Source organism: Symphalangus syndactylus, chromosome 9 (genome assembly GCF_028878055.3).
Source record: "Symphalangus syndactylus isolate Jambi chromosome 9, NHGRI_mSymSyn1-v2.1_pri, whole genome shotgun sequence".
Lineage (NCBI taxonomy): Eukaryota > Metazoa > Chordata > Mammalia > Primates > Hylobatidae > Symphalangus > Symphalangus syndactylus.
Genome location: NC_072431.2, coordinates 133,447,580 through 133,466,708, shown reverse-complemented (window position 1 = coordinate 133,466,708; position 19,129 = coordinate 133,447,580). Strand labels below are relative to the sequence as shown.

Here is a 19,129-nt window from a genome sequence, read left to right as displayed (position 1 = left end):
TTCCCAGATTCCCATGCAGCTAGATGGGGTAACCATTTGGCATAGTTCTGGACAATAAAATATATGCAGGATAATGGTTTAAGAAAAACTTCTTTTAAAATGACATATTTGACCGGCATGCCCTTTTTCAGTCTTTTACCCCTTCTTCTCTTCCTGCCTGAGCCATAGATAGGATGCTGAATACAGAGCAGCCAACTTCTGACCACAAGGTGATGAGCATGGGGACAAAGGCCTACACATTAGAAGTGGCAGGAGGGGCCCGGCCAGGCTCACACCTGTAATCCCAGCACTTTGGGATGCCAAGGTAGGCAGATCACTTGAGATCAGGAGTTCAAGACCAGCCTGGCCAACATGATGAAACCCCATCTCTACTAAAAATGCAAAAATTAGCTGGGTATGGTGGCACACTCCTCTAATCCCAGCTACCCGGGAGGCTGAGGCAGGAGAATCACTTCAACCTGGGAGGCAGAGGCTGCAGTTAGCCGAGATCACGCCACTGTACTCTAGCCTGGGTGACAAAGCAAGAGTCTATCTCAAAAAAAAAAAAGGCAGGAGGGAAAGATGAAGGAATCCTGGTGTAGTAGACAATATTGGTGCTCTGCCCAGATTCCTGTGGATTTCTTTATATTGGATTATTTGATACTATTTCCATATGTGCCACACACCCATACCACCACCATCTTCCATGTTCTTTCAATATCCAGCACTTGCAGCTCTTATAAGGATTGCCTTTGTGGTATTGATGCTGCTTTGCCCCCTCGCATGGAGAGATGAAAATGTCTATGAGTTTGCATTACTCCCACCAGCCTCACAAGGCTTTTGAAAGCCCAGCTCCCCAGTTCTTGGGGGGAATATCTCTGTCTTAAATTTCACTCAAAAATTCTCCTATGGGGCTCATGCTGAATCTGCCCTGTGCTGCACTTTAGCATGAGATCACATTCTTAGATTAGTGCTCATCCCTCCCCTGTCTTGCCCTGCCCTGACCTAACTGCCTTATCAGTATTTCTTGGGAATACTTCCTTAGTAAATCACATTATCATAATCCTTAACTCAGGATCTGCTCCTGGGGAACCTAATGTAAGATACCAGGTTGTATGTGACATTGGAGAGCTGTCATATCAATCTTGTAGTACTAACTGCAAACTTTATGTTGAAAGAAAAATAAACCCATGTTTGCTTAAGCTACTGTTGGGTTTTCTGTTGAATATGCCTTAAAGCAAAGTTAACACATAGAAGACATGACGGTAACACCTGCTTCTCAGGCCACTGATAAGAATTTCCTGGCACATAGCAAGTACTCAGTGAAAGTTATCTCAGAAAAACAAACCAACCTGACTGATAAGAACAATTTTTCTTAGGTACAATTAGAACACAATCAAATGACTCCACAACTTTAACAGAATTTATTTTCTGAGAGATAAAGTAGGAGGCAGAAATCAGAAAGATGAAATCTAACAGGTATTAATCTACAAAACAAATCCACGAAACAAATAGGTATTTATTTATACTTCTCAACCTACAAATAGGTTTCATAAATTCTTCCATATATGTCTTATTTCATTCAGGCCATGATAACAAAATTAACTGGGTAGCTTATAAACAACATAAACTTGTTTCTCACAGTTCTGGAGGCTGGGAAATGCAAGATCAAGGCACTGGCAGATTCATTGTCTTGCGAGGGCCTTTTCAACCTAGACAGCATCTTTTGGTTATAACCTCACATGGCCAGAGTGGCTACCTAACTCTCTGGAGTCTCTTTTATAAGGCACAAATCCTACTCATGAGGGCTCCACCTTCATGACCTAATAACTTCCCAAAGGTCTCGCCTCCTAATACCATCACCTTGGGGGTTCGAATTTCATCACATGGGGGGACAGAACCATTCAGACCACAGCAATATGCACAGAATATTACATTATAAATATAAAAAATGTAATAGTAAAAATCCTTCAAAAGATCATTGCATAAAAGTGCAGATGTTCCAAGACACAGGAATTGGAAAACTAAAAATTTGTACAATAATTTATTAATATTAAATAGGTCAAAAAAACAGAGAAATCAAAAGCTATATATTGAAAAAAATCAATAAAGTTGATAAACCTTCATCTAGACTGATCAGGAATAAAAAAAAAGAAAGAGGACACAAATTACCATTATCTATAATAAGAGAGTTGACATAAGTAGAGATTCTAAAGATATTAAAAATAATAAGGTGGAAATATTATAGGCATCACTACATCAATAAATTTGACAACCCTAATGAAAACAGACAAATTCCTTGAGAGGCACAGACTACCAAGATTCACTCAAGAAGAAACAGGAAACGTTAATAGCCCTCTATCTATTAAGGAAATTAAATGTAAAGCTCAAAATCTCATAAGAAAACTTCAACCTTCATTAGTGAATTCTTCCAAACATTTAAGGAAGAAATAATATGAAATATATACAAACTCTTTCAGAAAAAACTGAAGAGGAGGAAGTTTTATTGAATTTTTCTATGAGGCAAAATACACTGATATCAAAAAAAACAATACAAGGAAACTACAGACCAATGTTTTTCATCAACATAGACACAAGAATTCTACAGAATTCCATAAAAATTTCAGCAGCCAGTCATGCTGGCTCACACCTATTATCCCAGTACTTTGGGAAGCTGAGGCAGGAGTATCACATGAGAAAATGATGCTGTCAGAAACAGAAATGAGGAGGTGGGAAACATAAATTAGTACGAAGGAAGAGAATGAGTTTGTTAGGACAGGTTGAGGGTGAACTGACAATGGGATTATTAAATAGAAATACAGTTGGAAATATAATTGGTACATTCAAAAATCTTGAAGCACAATTGGTAATCAAAACATTAGTTGTCTTCCACCATCCCTTTATTCAGCTCCTCCCTCTTATACTTTTCCATTCATTCTTAAGTAATGGACAGTCCTACTGTCATATTAAGTTGCAGATACAGTCTCAATTCAATAATTAGAATGTCCAGTTCCATGAATAGACAAACCTCTGAACTCAGTTTAGCCTCCCAAAGCCTCTGCTGGTTCACTCTGCTCTATGTGGCCCCTCATGGCATGTGGGGGTGCTCTTTCCCCACCCTGTGTGTATATGTGACTAATAAACCACTGCCAATCTCATCTGACTGGTATTGGTATTGGCTGTTGTGTGTTCAGCCATCTCAAGATCCTCCCTTTCCTTAACTAACAGAGTGGATAGGAAGTGTTCAGAATAGCTGGAAGCCTGCTGCAGGTTGAGGAAGGAGTAGTTAACAGACATCAAGGACTCTCAGACCCCTGACCCTCTTCATTCCTCACTCCACATTGCCCTCCACACTCCTCTGCCCAAGATCATCAGCTCCCAGGGTTTTAGCTGCCCCTTTATTGACTGATAACTCTCCAGACCAGATATCTTTCCTGAGTTGCAAGCCAGCTGTGCTTCCAATTGCCTATGGGACAGCACCATTTAGATATGATGCATGGTCACTGATCACCTGGACTTTAGGTTACTTCTTTGCATGATCTTCTCTCTCACAGCAAGATCTTTTGGGTCTGTAATATCTGAGACCCAAAAGGACTTGTTTTATCCTGAATTCTGACACCTGGAGTTGCCTGCCTGCCTGTAAGCTTTCTCTTTATCAATCTTTGGACTTTCCTAGTCCTCCCTTCTTGCCTAGGCTGAGGCCCTAAGCTGCTGCTCACTATTCAATCCTGACATTGAGCCTAATATTTGCAAAGGCTGGAGTCCAAAGAGATGTCAGTATTTACAATGTCAAATTTATCTAAGACAAAAATAGTCAGGTTCTGCTTAAGGTACATGACATGATCAAAGCTTCCCTAACACACTAAACCTAAAGAGAAATGTGGCATTTTTATGGACTCAACTGCCAATCACATTTGAGTAGGACCATTCCAGAAACCACAGAACTAATCATTAAAGCAGCCACGGATTGTGGGTTACTTTTGTATTGAGCCTCCATATTAATAGAAGCATGATGGACAACAAAGAACATGAACTTTGGTACTAGAGAGATCCTGGTTCTAATTTCAATTTCTTCCAGCTATGGGACTTCATTCCACTCTGAACCGCAGTCTCTTTGCCTATAAAATGGGGCTAATATATCACTTAGACAGGGATCTTGAGAAGATGGGATAAGGACATGGCCATAAGCACTTAGCACAATGTCTAGCATAGATTAGGTCAACCAATGTTAATCTTATTTCTCCTCCTCCACATTCATTTATAATTTAAAACCCAATCAGCCTTTTTCTTTCCCCTCAAAAGAGGCCTACTTGTCAAAGAGCCACACTCAAGGAAAACAAACAAAAATGACTAAGTTTCCTGTTGCTTACGCTCAGAGGAACTGGCCAGATGCTCCCTTAGGTCAGAACGTTGCAGCTGTATGAGTCCTCAAACAGACTGTTTTGTAAGTTAAACACAGCCAAGAGAGCTATGTTTCTACTTGTTGGTGCTGATAATATGATATTGTGCAATAATGGTCTTTGCTTCTGTTAAAAGAATTATTTTATTCTATGACATTAAACAAACAGTTTGGAATTTTGGAATGAGCCTTAGCTGGGACACTACCAGTTTGGCCTAAACGGTATCTACTCAGTGAGCAATCTTAAGTAATTATGGTAAAGCATTTTAAGGAGAACAGGATGAACTGATTTAGTAATTCAGTTTCATGCAACTACAACTTATTTAATAGAATTTTTCCTATTTTTCCCTGGAACTATCACCAAGACCCCATTGCTAGAAACAAAAACAGTAAAGTACCCAAAATTTGAAATTCAGCTATTTGGGGCAGCAGTCTCTCCCTTGACACGTCCTTCCCCTTCCGTGTAAAAGAGGACTAGGAGGTGATAGAAAAGTCATCTTACTTTTTTTTTTTTTTAGCAGGGTCTTGCTCTGTTGCCCAGGCTGGAGTGCAAAGAGGTAATCACGGCTCACTGCAGCCTCAACCTCCCTCCTTATTAAGTGATCCTCCTGCCTCAACCTCCTGAGTTGCTGGCACTACAGGCATGTGCCACCACACCTGGTTAATTTTTTTCTTATTTCTTGTAGAAATGAGGTCTCACTATGTTGCCCAGCCTAGTCTTGAACTTCTGGCCTCAAGTGATCCTCCCACCTTACCCTCCCAAATTCCTGGGATTACAGGTGTGAGCCACTGCACCTGGCCAAAAAGTCATCTTTTTGAGGAACACTAAGTTTGTAAAGAGGAAAAAAAAACCCCTTCCCTTTATTTATTGGAAACCAAAAGTGAACATTTCCCATAAAATCAAAAAATATGGGTAAATTTGGGGAGCCAACCAAAGGATACTAATATTTGATTACTTGGTTGGTGCCTGCTCTACTACAGGCCCTGCCCAAGTACTACTGAGCCAGGGAAGGCATGTTTAGGAAAGAATATGGAATGGTCCAATAACAGTTTGAGAAACTTTATAAGACTGTTCTTTCAGTATTTGACAGAATAATTATACCAAAAAAAATCATTAATGATAGAGAAGACTGACAACACTATCAACTAAATTGACCTAGTGGACATTTACAGAACATTCTACCTAACAACAGCAGAATATACATTATTTTCAAGGCACCTAGAACATTCACCAAGAAACACAAAACAACTGAAATAATATTATGTTCTCAGGCTGGGCGCAGTGGCTCACACCTGTAATCCCAGCACTTCGGGAGGCTGAAGAAGCTGGATCGCTTGAGGCCAGGAGTTCAAGACCAACCTGGCCAACCTGGCTAAACTCCAACTCTACTAAAATACAGAAAAAATAGCTGGGCATGGTAGTCCCCACGACTGTAGTCCTAGCTACTCCGGAGGCTGAGGCACGAGAATCTCTTGATCCTGGGAGGTAGGGGTTGCAGTGAGCCGAGATCATGCCACTGCACTCCAGCCTGGGCAACAGACTAAGTTTCTGTCCAAAAAAAAAAAATTATCTGACCACATTGGAATTAAATTAGAAGTCAATAAGAGAAAGATATTTGGAAGATCTCCAAGTATTTGGAAATTAAACAACAATTTTCCATAACTACATACCCAAAAAAAAATCACAATGAAAATTAGAAAATATTTTATTTAAATGAAAATAAATGTAATATGTCAAAATGAGTGAGACACAGCTAGAGTAATGTTTAAAGGGAAATTTACAACATTAAATGCTTATTTTAGTAAAGTCTCAAATCAGTGCTATAAACCTCCACCTTAAAAACTAGAAAAAGAAAAGCAAATTAAATCCAAAGCAAGAAGAAAAGATATAATAAATGGGAGAAATCAGTGAAATAGAAAACAAACAAACAAAAAAACAAATAAATAAGTCCTGGTTCTTTGGATAGCTCAGAAAAACTGATAAACCTACCACTACACTGATCAACGACAACTAAAAGATATAAATTATCAATATCAGGAATGAAAGAAGAGGCATCATTGTCAATCCCACAGGACAAGAAGAGAATACTTTTAAAATATTTTTGTTAATATATTTGAAAGCTTAGATGAAATGGAGAAATTCTTTGAAATCATTACTAACACTCACTGAAGAAGAAATAGATAGCTTGAATAGACATGTTTATTAAAGAAATTGAAATCATAGTTAAAACTTTGCCAAAAAGTGAACTCCAGGCCTAAATGACTTCACAGGTGAATTCTAGCCAACAATTAAGGAAGAAATTATACCAATTTTATGCAAACTTTTCCAGAAAAATAGAAAGGAGGGAAACAACTCATTTTATGACAGCATTATCCCCAATAGCAAAACCAAATATGTTTCAAGAAACTAAAACAGAACAACCAATATCCTTCCTGAATATCAACTCAAAAATATTTAATAAAATATTGATAAATTGAAACCAGTAATACATAAAATGTAATACATCATTAAATGTGATTTATTCCAGGTATGCAGAGTTGGTTCCACATTCAAAAATCAATCATAATCAAATTCATTATATCAACAAATTCAAAACCAAAATGATATCTTAATAAATACAGAAGGCCAGGCGCGGTCGCTCACGCTTGTAATCCCAGCACTTTGGGAGGCCGAGGCGGGCGGATCACGAGGTCAGGAGATCGAGACCACGGTGAAACCCCGTCTCTACTAAAAATACAAAAAATTAGCCGGGCTTGGTGGCGGGCGCCTGTAGTCCCAGCTACTCCGAGAGGCGGAGGCAGGAGAATGGCGTGAACCCGGGAGGCGGAGCTTGCAGTGAGCCGAGGTTGCGCCACTGCACTCCAACCTGGGCGACAGAGCGAGACTCCGTCTCAAAAAAAAAATAAATAAATAAATAAATAAATACAGAAAAGGATTGGCAAAATTCAACATCCATTTGGGATTAAAAACTATCAGCAAACTGGAGATAAAAGGGAACTTCCTCAACATGATAAAAATCATCTATACAAAACATAAATTTAACCTCATCTTCAATTCTGAAAGGCTGAATGCTTTCCCTCTGTAACAATCAGCAAGGATGTCTGTTCTCACTATGTCTATTTTAATATTGTACTGGAGATACTAACCAGCACAATCAGGCAAGAAGAAGAAATAAAAAGCAATAGATTTTAAAAAAGCAAAACTATCTTTATTTGCAGATGACATGATAGTATACATTGAAAATTCTAAAGAAGCAATGAAAACAGTTATTAGAACTTACAAGTAAATTTAGTAAGGTCACAAGACATAGGGCCAATATACAAAAATGTATACAGTATACATTTCTTATATACTATCAGAAAATAATTATAAACTAAAATGTGAAAAAATATATACACTAGAATCAAAACAAAAAATACATAGGAATACACTTAACAAAATATTTCAAGGCCTATACCACAAAAACCATAAAATATTACTGAGAAAAGTTCTTAAAGATGTAAATAAATGAAGAGCTATACCACGTGTATGCATAGAAATAATCAATATTAATATGTTAATTCTTCCAAATTTATCTATAGATTTAGTGCTATCCCTGTCAATGCCACAGCAAGTTTTTTCAATAGAAATTGATAAGCTGATTATAAAATTTAAATGATAATCTCAAGGACCTAGAAGAGACCGCTAAAAAAAGTTTAAAAGAGCATTTGAAGTCTCACAGTACCTGATTTCGAGACCAGCTATGAAGCTACAGTAATGAAGACAATGTGACCTAAAGATAGACATATAAATCAGTGGAACAGAAGAGTGTAGAAATTGCTCCAACCATATATGGTCAATTGCCTTTCAACAAACATGTAAATCAGTGGAGAAAGGATGGTTTTTCAACAAATGGTGCTTGGATAATGGGACATCTGTAAGAAAGAAGAGCGGGGGAGAAAGGGAGGGAAGGAGGTAAAAAGCAGGGAGGGAGGTAAGGGAAGGAAAAAAAGGAAGGGAAGGAAAGGAAAGAAGAAAAGGTAAGGAAGCGAGGGAAAAAATGAACACCTGTCTTTATTTCATGTTGTACACAAAAATTAATTTAAAAAGACACAAACCTAAATATAAGAGCTAAAACTATAAAACTTCCCTAAGAAAATGCAGGAAAAAATCTGTAAGAAAGAAGACATCTGTAAGAATCTGTAAGGGCATCTGTAAGAAAGAAGAGGGAGGGAGAGAAGGAGGGAAGGAGGAAAAAAGCATGGAAGGAGGGAAGGGAAGGAAGGGAAGGAGAGGAAAGAAGAAAAGGTAAGGAAGCGAGGGGTAAAATGAATATCTGTCTTTATTTCACATTATACACAAAAATTAATTTAAAAAGACACAGATCTAAATATAAGAGCTAAAACTATAAAACTTCCCTAAGAAAATGCAGGAAAAAATCGGCACCTGACACTGAGCAGCCAAGCATGGGACATGGCCTGCATCTTGCACAGGGCCTAGGAACCCGTAGCCGTAGCCGCCTTGAGTGCTGAGGGCGGGCACTACCGACGCTGCCACGGCCAGGTTCAGCCCTTGTTGCATAAATTCACCAAAAAAAAAAAGAAAAATGAATGCATAAGAGAAAATGGTATTGGAACAGTGGGAATCAGCAATTTTGCACGGGAAGCTTTTTAGGAGATGTTTACTGTAGTCTGCCTGAAATTGGGACAAAATCGAACAAACAAGACTAGTTTAGTGCTTTGAAAAGTGTGAAAGCTGCTACTGAACTTTATTCTCCTCTATCAGAAGAAGTTACCAAAATTAATGAAGCTCTTGCAGAAAATCCAGGACTTGTCAATAAATCTTGTTATGAAGATGGTGGGCTGATCAAGATGATGCTAAGTAACGCTTCAGAAGTAGATGAACTAATAAATGCAGAGGCATATGAGAAATATGTAAAATCTACTGAGGTGAAAATGGAACCCCTAGAAAAACCAGTATGAAACAAAATTATTTAAAAAGAGTACACACTCTATGATTCTATTTAAACAGCATTCTAAAAAGCCAAACACTATATAGACAGTAGTGGTTGCCTAGGGCAGGGATGGATTACAAAAGGACAACCTTTTGCAGTGATGGAAATGTCCTATATCTTCATTGTGGTGGTCATTCTACATCAGTATACTGCTAAAACTCATCAAACTATATACTTTAAAATGATGAGTTTTACTGTATTAAAACTATCCCTAATAAACCTGACTAAAAAGTAAAGTAGAATGGCAGTCGGCCTGATGCCATGCATTGTGGAATTTATGTACTAACCTATGAGTGAAATCTTTTGACACTTTTAGAGAGGACTGAAAGTGCAATGGTTTTTATAGGGTCTCTTTGTTTGTTTGTTATTAACCAATTTGAAGTCTGGTACAATGCTAAATTCCACAGTGGGATTGGAATTTGGTTTTGCCTAGAATAACAGGAAGATGAACTGCTGCTTATAGTGAGAAGTGGTAGAATATGATGGTTAAAAAGAAAACATGATTAAAATGAGATGCAACTACATACCTATTCAAATGGCCAAAATCCAAAACACTAATAATATAAAATGCTGGCAAGGATGGGACGCAACAGGAATTCTCATTCACTGGGGGTAGGAGCAAAATGATACAGCTACTGTGGAAGACAATTTGGCAGTTTCTTACAAAACTAAATATGGTCTTACCATGTAATCCAGCAGTTTTGCTCCTAAATAATTACTCAAACACTTAGTTAAATTCTAGTCAAATACTTGAGTTAAAAACTTAAATCCACATAAAAACCTGCACATGAACATTTATAGCAGCTTTATTCATAATGGCCCCAAATTAAAAGCAACCAAAATGCCCTTCAATTGATGAATGGGCAATCCAGACAGTGAAATACTCTTCAGCAATAAAAGGAATGAGCTATTAAGTCACAAAAAAATATGAAGGATCCCTAACTTGCTAAGTGAAAGAAGCTAGTCTGAAAGGCTACATACTCTGATCCCAACTATAGTGACGCACCACACAATGACATTTCAGTCAATGATGGACAATATATATCACTGTATCACATAAGATTATAATGGAGCTGAAAAATTCCTATTACCTACTTATGACATAATCGTCATAACATCCTAGCACAACACATTCCTCATGTTTGTGATGATCCTGGCGTAAACAAACCTACCGCACTGCCAGGCATATAAAACTATAGCACATGCAATTATGTACGTAACTTTTTACATACACAAACATTGTACAACTGTATAAAAATATTTATATCCTTATCTATAAGCTTTTTTCTATTTTTTAAATTTTTTAATTCTTTTTTTACTTTTTAGTTTTTGTTAAAAACTAAGACACACACACCTTAGCCTAGGCCTACAGAGAATCAGGATCACCAATATTACTGTCTTCCACCTCCACATCTTGTCCCACTGGAAGTTCTTCAGGGGCAATAACACACATAGAACTGTCACCTTCTATGATAATGAGGTCTTTTTCTGGAATACCTGGAAAAATCTGCCTGAGGCTGTTTCACAGTTACCCTTAAAAAAACAAATAGAGAGTGGCGGCATCTGCTATGCTCCGGAGCGAGGCCTCAGCCAATCTGGGCAGCGTGCCCAGCAAGAGATTAAAAATGCAGTACGCCACGGGGCTGCTGCTCAAGTTCCAGATTTGTGTTTCCCGAGGTTATAGGCGGGTGTTTGAGGAGTACATGCGGGTTATTAGCCAGCGGTACCCAGACATCCGCATTGAAGGAGAGAATGACCTCCCTCAACCAATACATAGACACATAGCATCTTTCCTGTCAGTCTTCAAACTAGTATTAATAGGCTTAATAATTGTTGGCAAGGATCCTTTTGCTTTCTTTGGCATGCAAGCTCCTAGCATCTGGCAGTGGGGCCAAGAAAATAAGGTCTATGCATATATGATGGTTTTCTTTTTGAGTAACATGATTGAGAACCAGTGTATGTCAACAGGTGCATTTGAGATAACTTTAAATGATGTACATGTGTGGTCTAAGCTGGAATCTGGCCACCTTCCATCCATGCAACAACTTGTTCAAATTCTTGACAATGAAATGAAGCTCAATGTGCATATGGATTCAATCCCACACCATCGGTCATAGCACCACCTATCAGCACTGAAAACTCTTTTGCATTAAGGGATCATTGCAAGAGCAGCGTGACTGACATTATGAAGGCCTGTAGTGAAGACAACAAGCTGTTAGTACAGACCCGATGCTTTCTTGGCAGGCTCGTTTTACCTCTTGGAAAACCTCAATGCAAGATAGTTTTTCAGTGCTGGCATATTTTGTAATTCTGCACATTCATGGAGTGCAATAATACTGTATAGCTTTCCCCATTCCCCACAAAATCACCCAGTTAATGTGTGTGTGTGTTTTTTAAGGTAGACATTACTACTTGTAACTTTTTTTCTTAGTCGTGTTTGAAAAAGTAGAAAATTGAGTTACAATTTGATTTTTTTCCAAAGTTGTCTGTTAAATCTGTTGTGCTTTTATATGAATATTTGTTTTTTATAGTTTAAAATTGATCCTTTGGGAATCCAGTTGAAGTTCCCAAATACTTTATAAGAGTTTATCGGACATCTCTAATTTGGCCATGTCCAGTTTATATAGTTTACAAAATATAGCAGATGAAAGATTATGGGGGAAATCCTATATTCAGAGTACTCTACAAATTTTTGTGTATGTGTGTGTGGTTACCAGAGAACTACTAAAAAAACCAACTGCTTTTTAAATCCTATTGTGTAGTTCAAGTGTCATGCCTTGACCAATCCAATGAATTGATTAATTAACTGGGCCTTTATACTTAACTAAATAAAAAACTAAGCAGATATGAGTTAAATTTAAAAGTTTCAATTTATTGCTCAATGTTCCTGTTAACATTATATTTAACAACTGCTAAATTTTTTGTTTTTGATTTATGAATAGTTTATTTATTTATTTATTTATTTTTCATTATTATACTTTAGGTATTAGGGTACATGTGCACAATGTGCAGGTTTGTTACATATGTATCCATGTGCCATGTTGATTTCCTGCATCCATTAACTCGTCATTTAGCATTAGGTATAGCTCCTAATGCTGTCCCTCCCCTCTCCCCCCACCCCACAACAGTCCCCGGAGTGTGATGTTCCCCTTCCTGTGTCCATGAGTTCTCATTGTTCAATTCCCACCTATGAGTGAGAACATGCGGTGTTTGGTTTTTTGTCCTTGCAATAGTTTACTGATAATGATGGTTTCCAGTTTCATCCATGTCCCTACAAAGGACATGAACTCATCATTTTTTATGGCTGCATAGTATTCCATGGTGTATATGTGCCACATTTTCTTGATCCAGTCTATCGTTGTTGGACATTTGGGTTGGTTCCAAGTCTTTGCTATTGTGACTAGTGCCGCAACAAACATACGTGTGCATGTGTCTTTATAGCAGCATGATTTATAGTCCTTTGGGTATATACCCAGTAATGGGATGACTGGGTCAAATGGTATTTCTAGTTCTAGATCCCTGAGGAGTCAACACACTGACTTCCACAATGGTTGAACTAGTTTACAGTCCCACCAACAGTGTAAAAGTGTTCCTATGTCTCCACATCCTCTCCAGCACCTGTTGTTTCCTGACTTCTTAATGATTGCCATTCTAACTGGTGTGAGATGGTATCTCATTGTGGTTTTGATTTGCATTTCTCTGATGGTCAGTGATGATGAAAACCACATGATTATCTCAATAGATGCAGAAAAGGCCTTTGACAAAATTCAACAGCCCTTCATGCTAAAAACTCTCAATAAATTAGGTATTCATGGGACGTATCTCAAAATAATAAGAGCTATCTATGACAAACCCACAGCCAGTATCATACTGAATGGGCAAAAACTGGAAGCATTCCCTTTGAAAACTGGCACAAGACAGGGATGCCCTCTCTCACCACTCCTATTCAACATAGTGTTGGAAGTTCTGGCCAGGGCAATCAGGCAGGAGAAGGAAATAAATGGTATTCAGTTAGGAAAAGAGGAAGTCAAATTGTCCCTGTTTGCAGATGACATGATTGTATATCTAGAAAACCCCATTGTCTCAGCCCAAAATCTCCTTAAGCTGATTAGCAACTTCAGCAAAGTCTCAGGATACAAAATCAATGTACAAAAATCACAAGCATTCTTGTACACCAATCACAGACAGAGAGCCAAATCATGAGTGAACTCCCATTCACAATGGCTTCAAAGAGAATAAAATACCTGGGAATCCAACTTACAAGGGATGTGAAGGACCTCTTCAAGGAGAGCTACAAACCACTGCTCAATGAAATAAAAGAGGATACAAACAAATGGAAGAACATTCCATGCTCATGGGTAGGAAGAATCAATATTGTGAAAATGACCATACTGCCCAAGGTAATTTATAGATTCAATGCCATCCCCATCAAGCTACCAATGACTTTCTTCACAGAATTAGAAAAAACTACTTTAAAGTTCATATGGAACCAAAAAAGAGCCCGCATCGCCAAGTCAATCCTAAGCCAAAAGAACAAAGCTGGAGGCATCACGCTACCTGACTTCAAACTATACTACAAGGCTACAGTAACCAAAACAGCATGGTACTGGTACCAAAACAGAGACATAGACCAATGGAACAGAACAGAGCCCTCAGAAATAATGCCACATATCTACAACTATCTGATCTTTGACAAACCTGACAAAAACAAGCAATGGGGAAAGGATTCCCTGTTTAATAAATGGTGCTGGGAAAACTGGCTAGCCATATGTAGAAAGCTGAAACTGGATCCCTTCCTTACACCTTATACAAAAATTCATTCAAGATGGATTAAAGACTTACATGTTAGACCTAAAACCATAAAAACCCTAGAAGAAAACCTAGGCAATACCATTCAGGACATAGGCGTGGGCAAGGACTTCATGTCTAAAACACCAAAAGCAATGGCAACAAAAGCCAAAATTGACAAATGGGATCTAATTAAACTAAAGAGCTTCTGCACAGCAAAAGAAACTACCATCAGGGTGAACAGGCAACCTACAGAATGGGAGAAAATTTTTGCAACCTACTCATCTGACAAAGGGCTAATATCCAGAATCTACAGTGAACTCAAACAAATTTACAAGAAAAAAACAAACAACCCCATCAAAAAGTGGGCGAAGGACATAGACAGATACTTCTCAAAAGAAGACATTTATGCAGCCAAAAAACACATGATTTATGGATAATTTCTTAACAGTACACACTTTAGATACACAAATAATGGTTCATTTACCATCTTTAGGATCACTGAAACTCATCTCACTAAAGAAAGTTCACTTGAACCTCTTTATAGCATTGATACTAGGTGAACAGAAATTACCTGGCTAATAATTTGTCTAACATCATATATCAGAATTTTATTGTATATGATGAACAAAACTTAAAATTTTTTAAGTTTAATTTTTAAATACTGTTTCAGAGTTCTAAAAAGGCAGTTTTTAAAAAAACTTAAATTGATAAAAACTGTAAGAATAATTTAGCAGAAATAGAACCAGAATGTAGAAAAATAGTCATGTAACAGCAGTAATAACATACTTCAGCTTCCATATAGGGATAGAAGTGGTAGAGCCAAAAGTGATTTAGGGAAAAGTTATAAGGTACAGGTTGAATATCCCTTTTCCAAAAATGCTTGGGACAAGAAGTATTTCAGATTTTGTAATTTTTTTCAAAGTTTGGAATATTTGCATTATACTTACCTGTTGGGCATTCCAAATCTGAAACCTGAAATGTTCATGAGCATTTCCTTTGAGTGTCATGTTGGCACTCAAAAAGGTTCAACATTGAGTCCACTTAACACTTCGGTGTTAGAAGACCTAACTTTCTGTAACAATTAACCTTATACTTTGTTTGTCATCGAATATTTGTTGAATGCATGTCAGGTAATGGTCTTGATTGTGACAGCTTCAAGGTGGAACATACTGTAATCTCCAGATGCTAGGAAGTTAGTCTAATAATTCACTGCAGAAAATTGATTAAACGGCTATCCTTTTAATTAAGAGTGTGGAGCCATTAACTTAAGTTCTTCATATAGTGACGAGAGTCCTTAGAGATTGTTATTCAAGTTCCTTAGAAATTGTTATTTAGGTATAATATCATCTTGTCTTTGACTAGAGTTTGAAACCTTGTTATCTGATTGTGTACCACTCCAAATTCCCTGCCTTCTGCAAGTTGAATATCTTGCTGAATGTGTCTAGGTGTTCATCTTCAGTAATCGACATTCCGCTAGTGCCACAGTTAACTTCATGACATGTGGACATTCAAAACTTGAGCCTTGGATGTTCCTGTGGACCTGACAGTTAAAAATATAAAGAACCTAAGATTCAAATCCAACTTTCTCTGTTTGCCTTGGGTTGAATAACTTGTCTTTTGGAGAATAGCTTCAAGTGGCTTAGACACTGATAAAATTCAGCTATACTGTTGACACTCATCTCTTTTGTCTTATGCTTAGCCATATTTAAATCTTGAATTTAACAGAGTCTAGTGAAAAAATGAGTAGGAAGAATGAATATAAAAGTAATCATATAAGGAAAAAGGGGAAGTAAACTATTTAGAATGTAGTTTTGTTATATTCCCAATATTTCAATATTTATTAGTTACTTGTAAATTACTGTGGCTGTGTAGCTTATAAATGCCTGTGCGCTATATTAATTAGAAGACCACAGAACATTCCAGCAGGTTGGCTAATGCTATGGGGGTTTTTACCACAGTTGCCATTGTGGAAGAAATTATTTGGTACATTAATAAAAAAAGTTGGTAAAACACGGTTTTATACCTCAGTGTATAAGATGTACAAGACAAATATGCTTATTTCTTTTTCTAGAATGTAAGTAATATTATTTGCTTATGACACTAACACTATTAATGACAGCAGTCAATCAGCCTTTACAGCTATCAAAATATAATGAGATCCCAATGATGATTCTTTTTTTACTTTGAATGTTAATTAGTTTGGGACTTTGATTGGCTGGCAAACATTTTATCATTGTCAGAATTTAAGTTAGATTTCAAAAATAGCTTACAAGATTTTAAACATGGTGTGGTATTCTAAAGCCTTTTTTTTAAAAAGAGATCTTTTTGAGAGAAACAAATGAGGATTGTAAAGTAGCACTGTGAAAATAAACTTTTATTAAGCTGAAAAACAAACAAAAAACAAATAGAACAAGTACACTAAAATAATAAAAAACCTAGTATGGTAGATACATAAACAAGTACAACAGTTTGTTTATTATCATTATTGATGACTATGGACTCTAGTTAATAACAATGTACCAATATTGATTCATCAATTATAAAAAATGTAACACACCAATGCAAGATGCTAATTATAAAGGAAGCTGTGGGGAGATAGGAAGCAGTATAGGTGGGAATTCTCTCTACTTTCCACTCAATTTTTCTATAAGCCTAAAACTGCTCTAAAAAATAAATTTTATTAATTTATATATATATATTTGTAAATGTAGATGATAGATGCAGACTACCTGAGTTTAAATCCTGGCTTTGTTCCTTACTTAGTTGGGTGAACTAGGCTAGTGATTTAATCTCACTTTCTTGTGTATAAATTAGAAATACTACAGTGACTACTACGTTATAAGATTGTTTTGAGGATTAATTTGCATAATTTCCTTGGAAACTTGCCATTTAAAATATGGTTCTTAGACATGCAACATTCTCATTCACCTGGGAGCAAGTTAGAAATGGAGAATTTCAGCCGGGTGCGGTGGCTCACACCTATAATCCCAGCACTCTGGGAGGCTGAGGCAGGCAAATTGCTTGAGCCCAGGAGTTCAAGACAAGCCTGGACAACATGGAGAAATCCCATCTCTACAAAAAATTTAAAAAACTAGTGGGTGTGGTGGCCCGTGCTGGTAGTGCCAGCTGAGGTGGGAGGATCACTCAAGCCTGGGGAGGTCAAGGCTGCAGTGAGCTGTGATTGTGCCACTGCACTCCGGCCTGGGTGGCAGAACAAGACCCTGTCTCAAAAAAAAAAAAAAAAAAGAAAGAAAGAAAAGAAAAGAATGGAAAATTTCACACCTCATCTCAGCCATACAAAATCAGCATTTTAACGAGATATACAGACTACTTATGCACACATCCTTGCACTGATTCATGTGAATGGCTCCCCTAGTCATGCACCATGGGGCCTCTGAGAAAAGCACAATACTGAGCTCTATCATAGCCTCCCAGAGATTTTTAACCTCTACTTCCTCCATGAATTTTTGTTCCTGGACTTAGAAGTCAGGGCAGAGGCAAGCCAGGAAAGGCAGCAAACCAGTTTAACTCCCTCCTCTCTCTTGTTGTCTTGTATCTTCTTTTGCCCCTTTGTTCTCTGCCCCAATCCTCACATTAGTTAATAGCTACTTTACCCAAATATCAAACTAGCCAGTGAAGCTACTGAACAAGGTCATTTTTTAAAAAAAAGAACTCTCTTGGCCAGACGCGGTGGCTCACGCCTGTAATCCCAGCACTTTGGGAGGCCGAGGCAGGCGGATCACGAGGTCAGGAGATTGAGACCATCCTGGCTAACAGGGTGAAACCCCATCTCTACTAAAAATACAAAAAAAATTAGCCAGGCGTGGTGGCGGGCGCCTGTAGTCCCAGCTACTCGGTAGGCTGAGGCGGGAGAATAGCGTGAACACGGGAGGCGGAGCTTGCAGTGAGCCGAGATTGCGCCACTGCACTCCAGCCTGGGAGACAGAGCAAGACTCAGTCTCAAAAAAAAAAAACTCTCTCAACTAGGAAATCTCTTTAGCCATTACTCTTCATCCCTTATTTGTTTGTTTGGGTTTTTTTTTTTTACAATACTAGGACTTGGCCAATCTAAAATTCTAACAAAGCAACTTGCCAAAACTGAGAAGATACTGACAATCTGCCAGACATAGCCATCACAGCTTCCATTCTCATGCTCAAAAACAAAAGCTCCTTCATAGCGTGCCAAAGGTTTATAATGTGTCAGTTAAATTCTAGTGAATAAGACCACAGTAGACTGAACTCTTTCCTAAAACAACCGTTCTCCTTACAGATGCTTTTGTTTTTTTAAAAAATTATATTTTTAATTTTTGTGGGTACATAGTAGGTATGTATATTTATGGGCTACATGATTTTGATACAAGCATGCAATAATAATAATAATAATAATCACATCAGGGTAAGCGGGGTATCTATCACCTCAAGCATTTATCTTTTGTGTTACAAACCAATTATACTCTTTTTAGTTATTTTTGAATGTACAATCAAATTACTTTTTACTATAGTCACCCTGTTGTGCTAGCAAATACTAGGTATTATTCATTCTTTCTATTTTCTTGTACCTATTAACCATCCCTACCTCCTCCCCAACTCTCCCAGTCCCATTACTCTTCCCAGTATCTGATAACCATCATTCTATTCTACTCTCTTTCCCCATGAGTTCCATTGTTTTTGATTTTTAACTCCCACAAATAAGTGAGAACCTGCAAAGTTTGCCTTTGTGTGCCTGGCTTATTTCACTTAAGGTAATGACCTCCAGTTCCATCCATGTTGTTGCAAATGACAGAATCTCATTCTTTTTTATGGTTAAATAATATTCTAGCCGGGCGCGGTGGCTCAAGCCTGTAATCCCAGCACTTTGGGAGGCCGAGGCGGGCGGATCACGAGGTCAGGAGATCGAGACCATCCTGGCTAACACAGTGAAACCCCGTCTCTACTAAAAATACAAAAAATTAGCTGGGCGTGTTGG

The 19,129-nt window shown here is 37.7% G+C and overlaps 1 protein-coding gene across 1 annotated transcript; it reads left to right on the top strand.

Moving 5' to 3' along the window:
• Positions 1 to 1,182: 1,182 nt before the first annotated feature.
• LOC129490798 (thioredoxin reductase-like selenoprotein T) lies at positions 1,183 to 12,235 on the top strand. The gene is made up of 2 exons (XM_055294558.2): positions 1,183 to 1,199; positions 10,925 to 12,235. Exon 2 carries the CDS (start codon positions 10,941 to 10,943, stop codon positions 11,487 to 11,489), a length of 549 nt encoding a protein of 182 aa, XP_055150533.1. The 5' UTR covers positions 1,183 to 1,199; positions 10,925 to 10,940; the 3' UTR covers positions 11,490 to 12,235.
• Positions 12,236 to 19,129: the final 6,894 nt, after the last annotated feature.

Coding starts and splice junctions, on each gene's coding strand:
- LOC129490798 (XM_055294558.2), top strand. CDS start 10,941: ATGCTCCGGAGCGAGGCCTCAGCCAATCTGGGCAGCGTGCCCAGCAAG.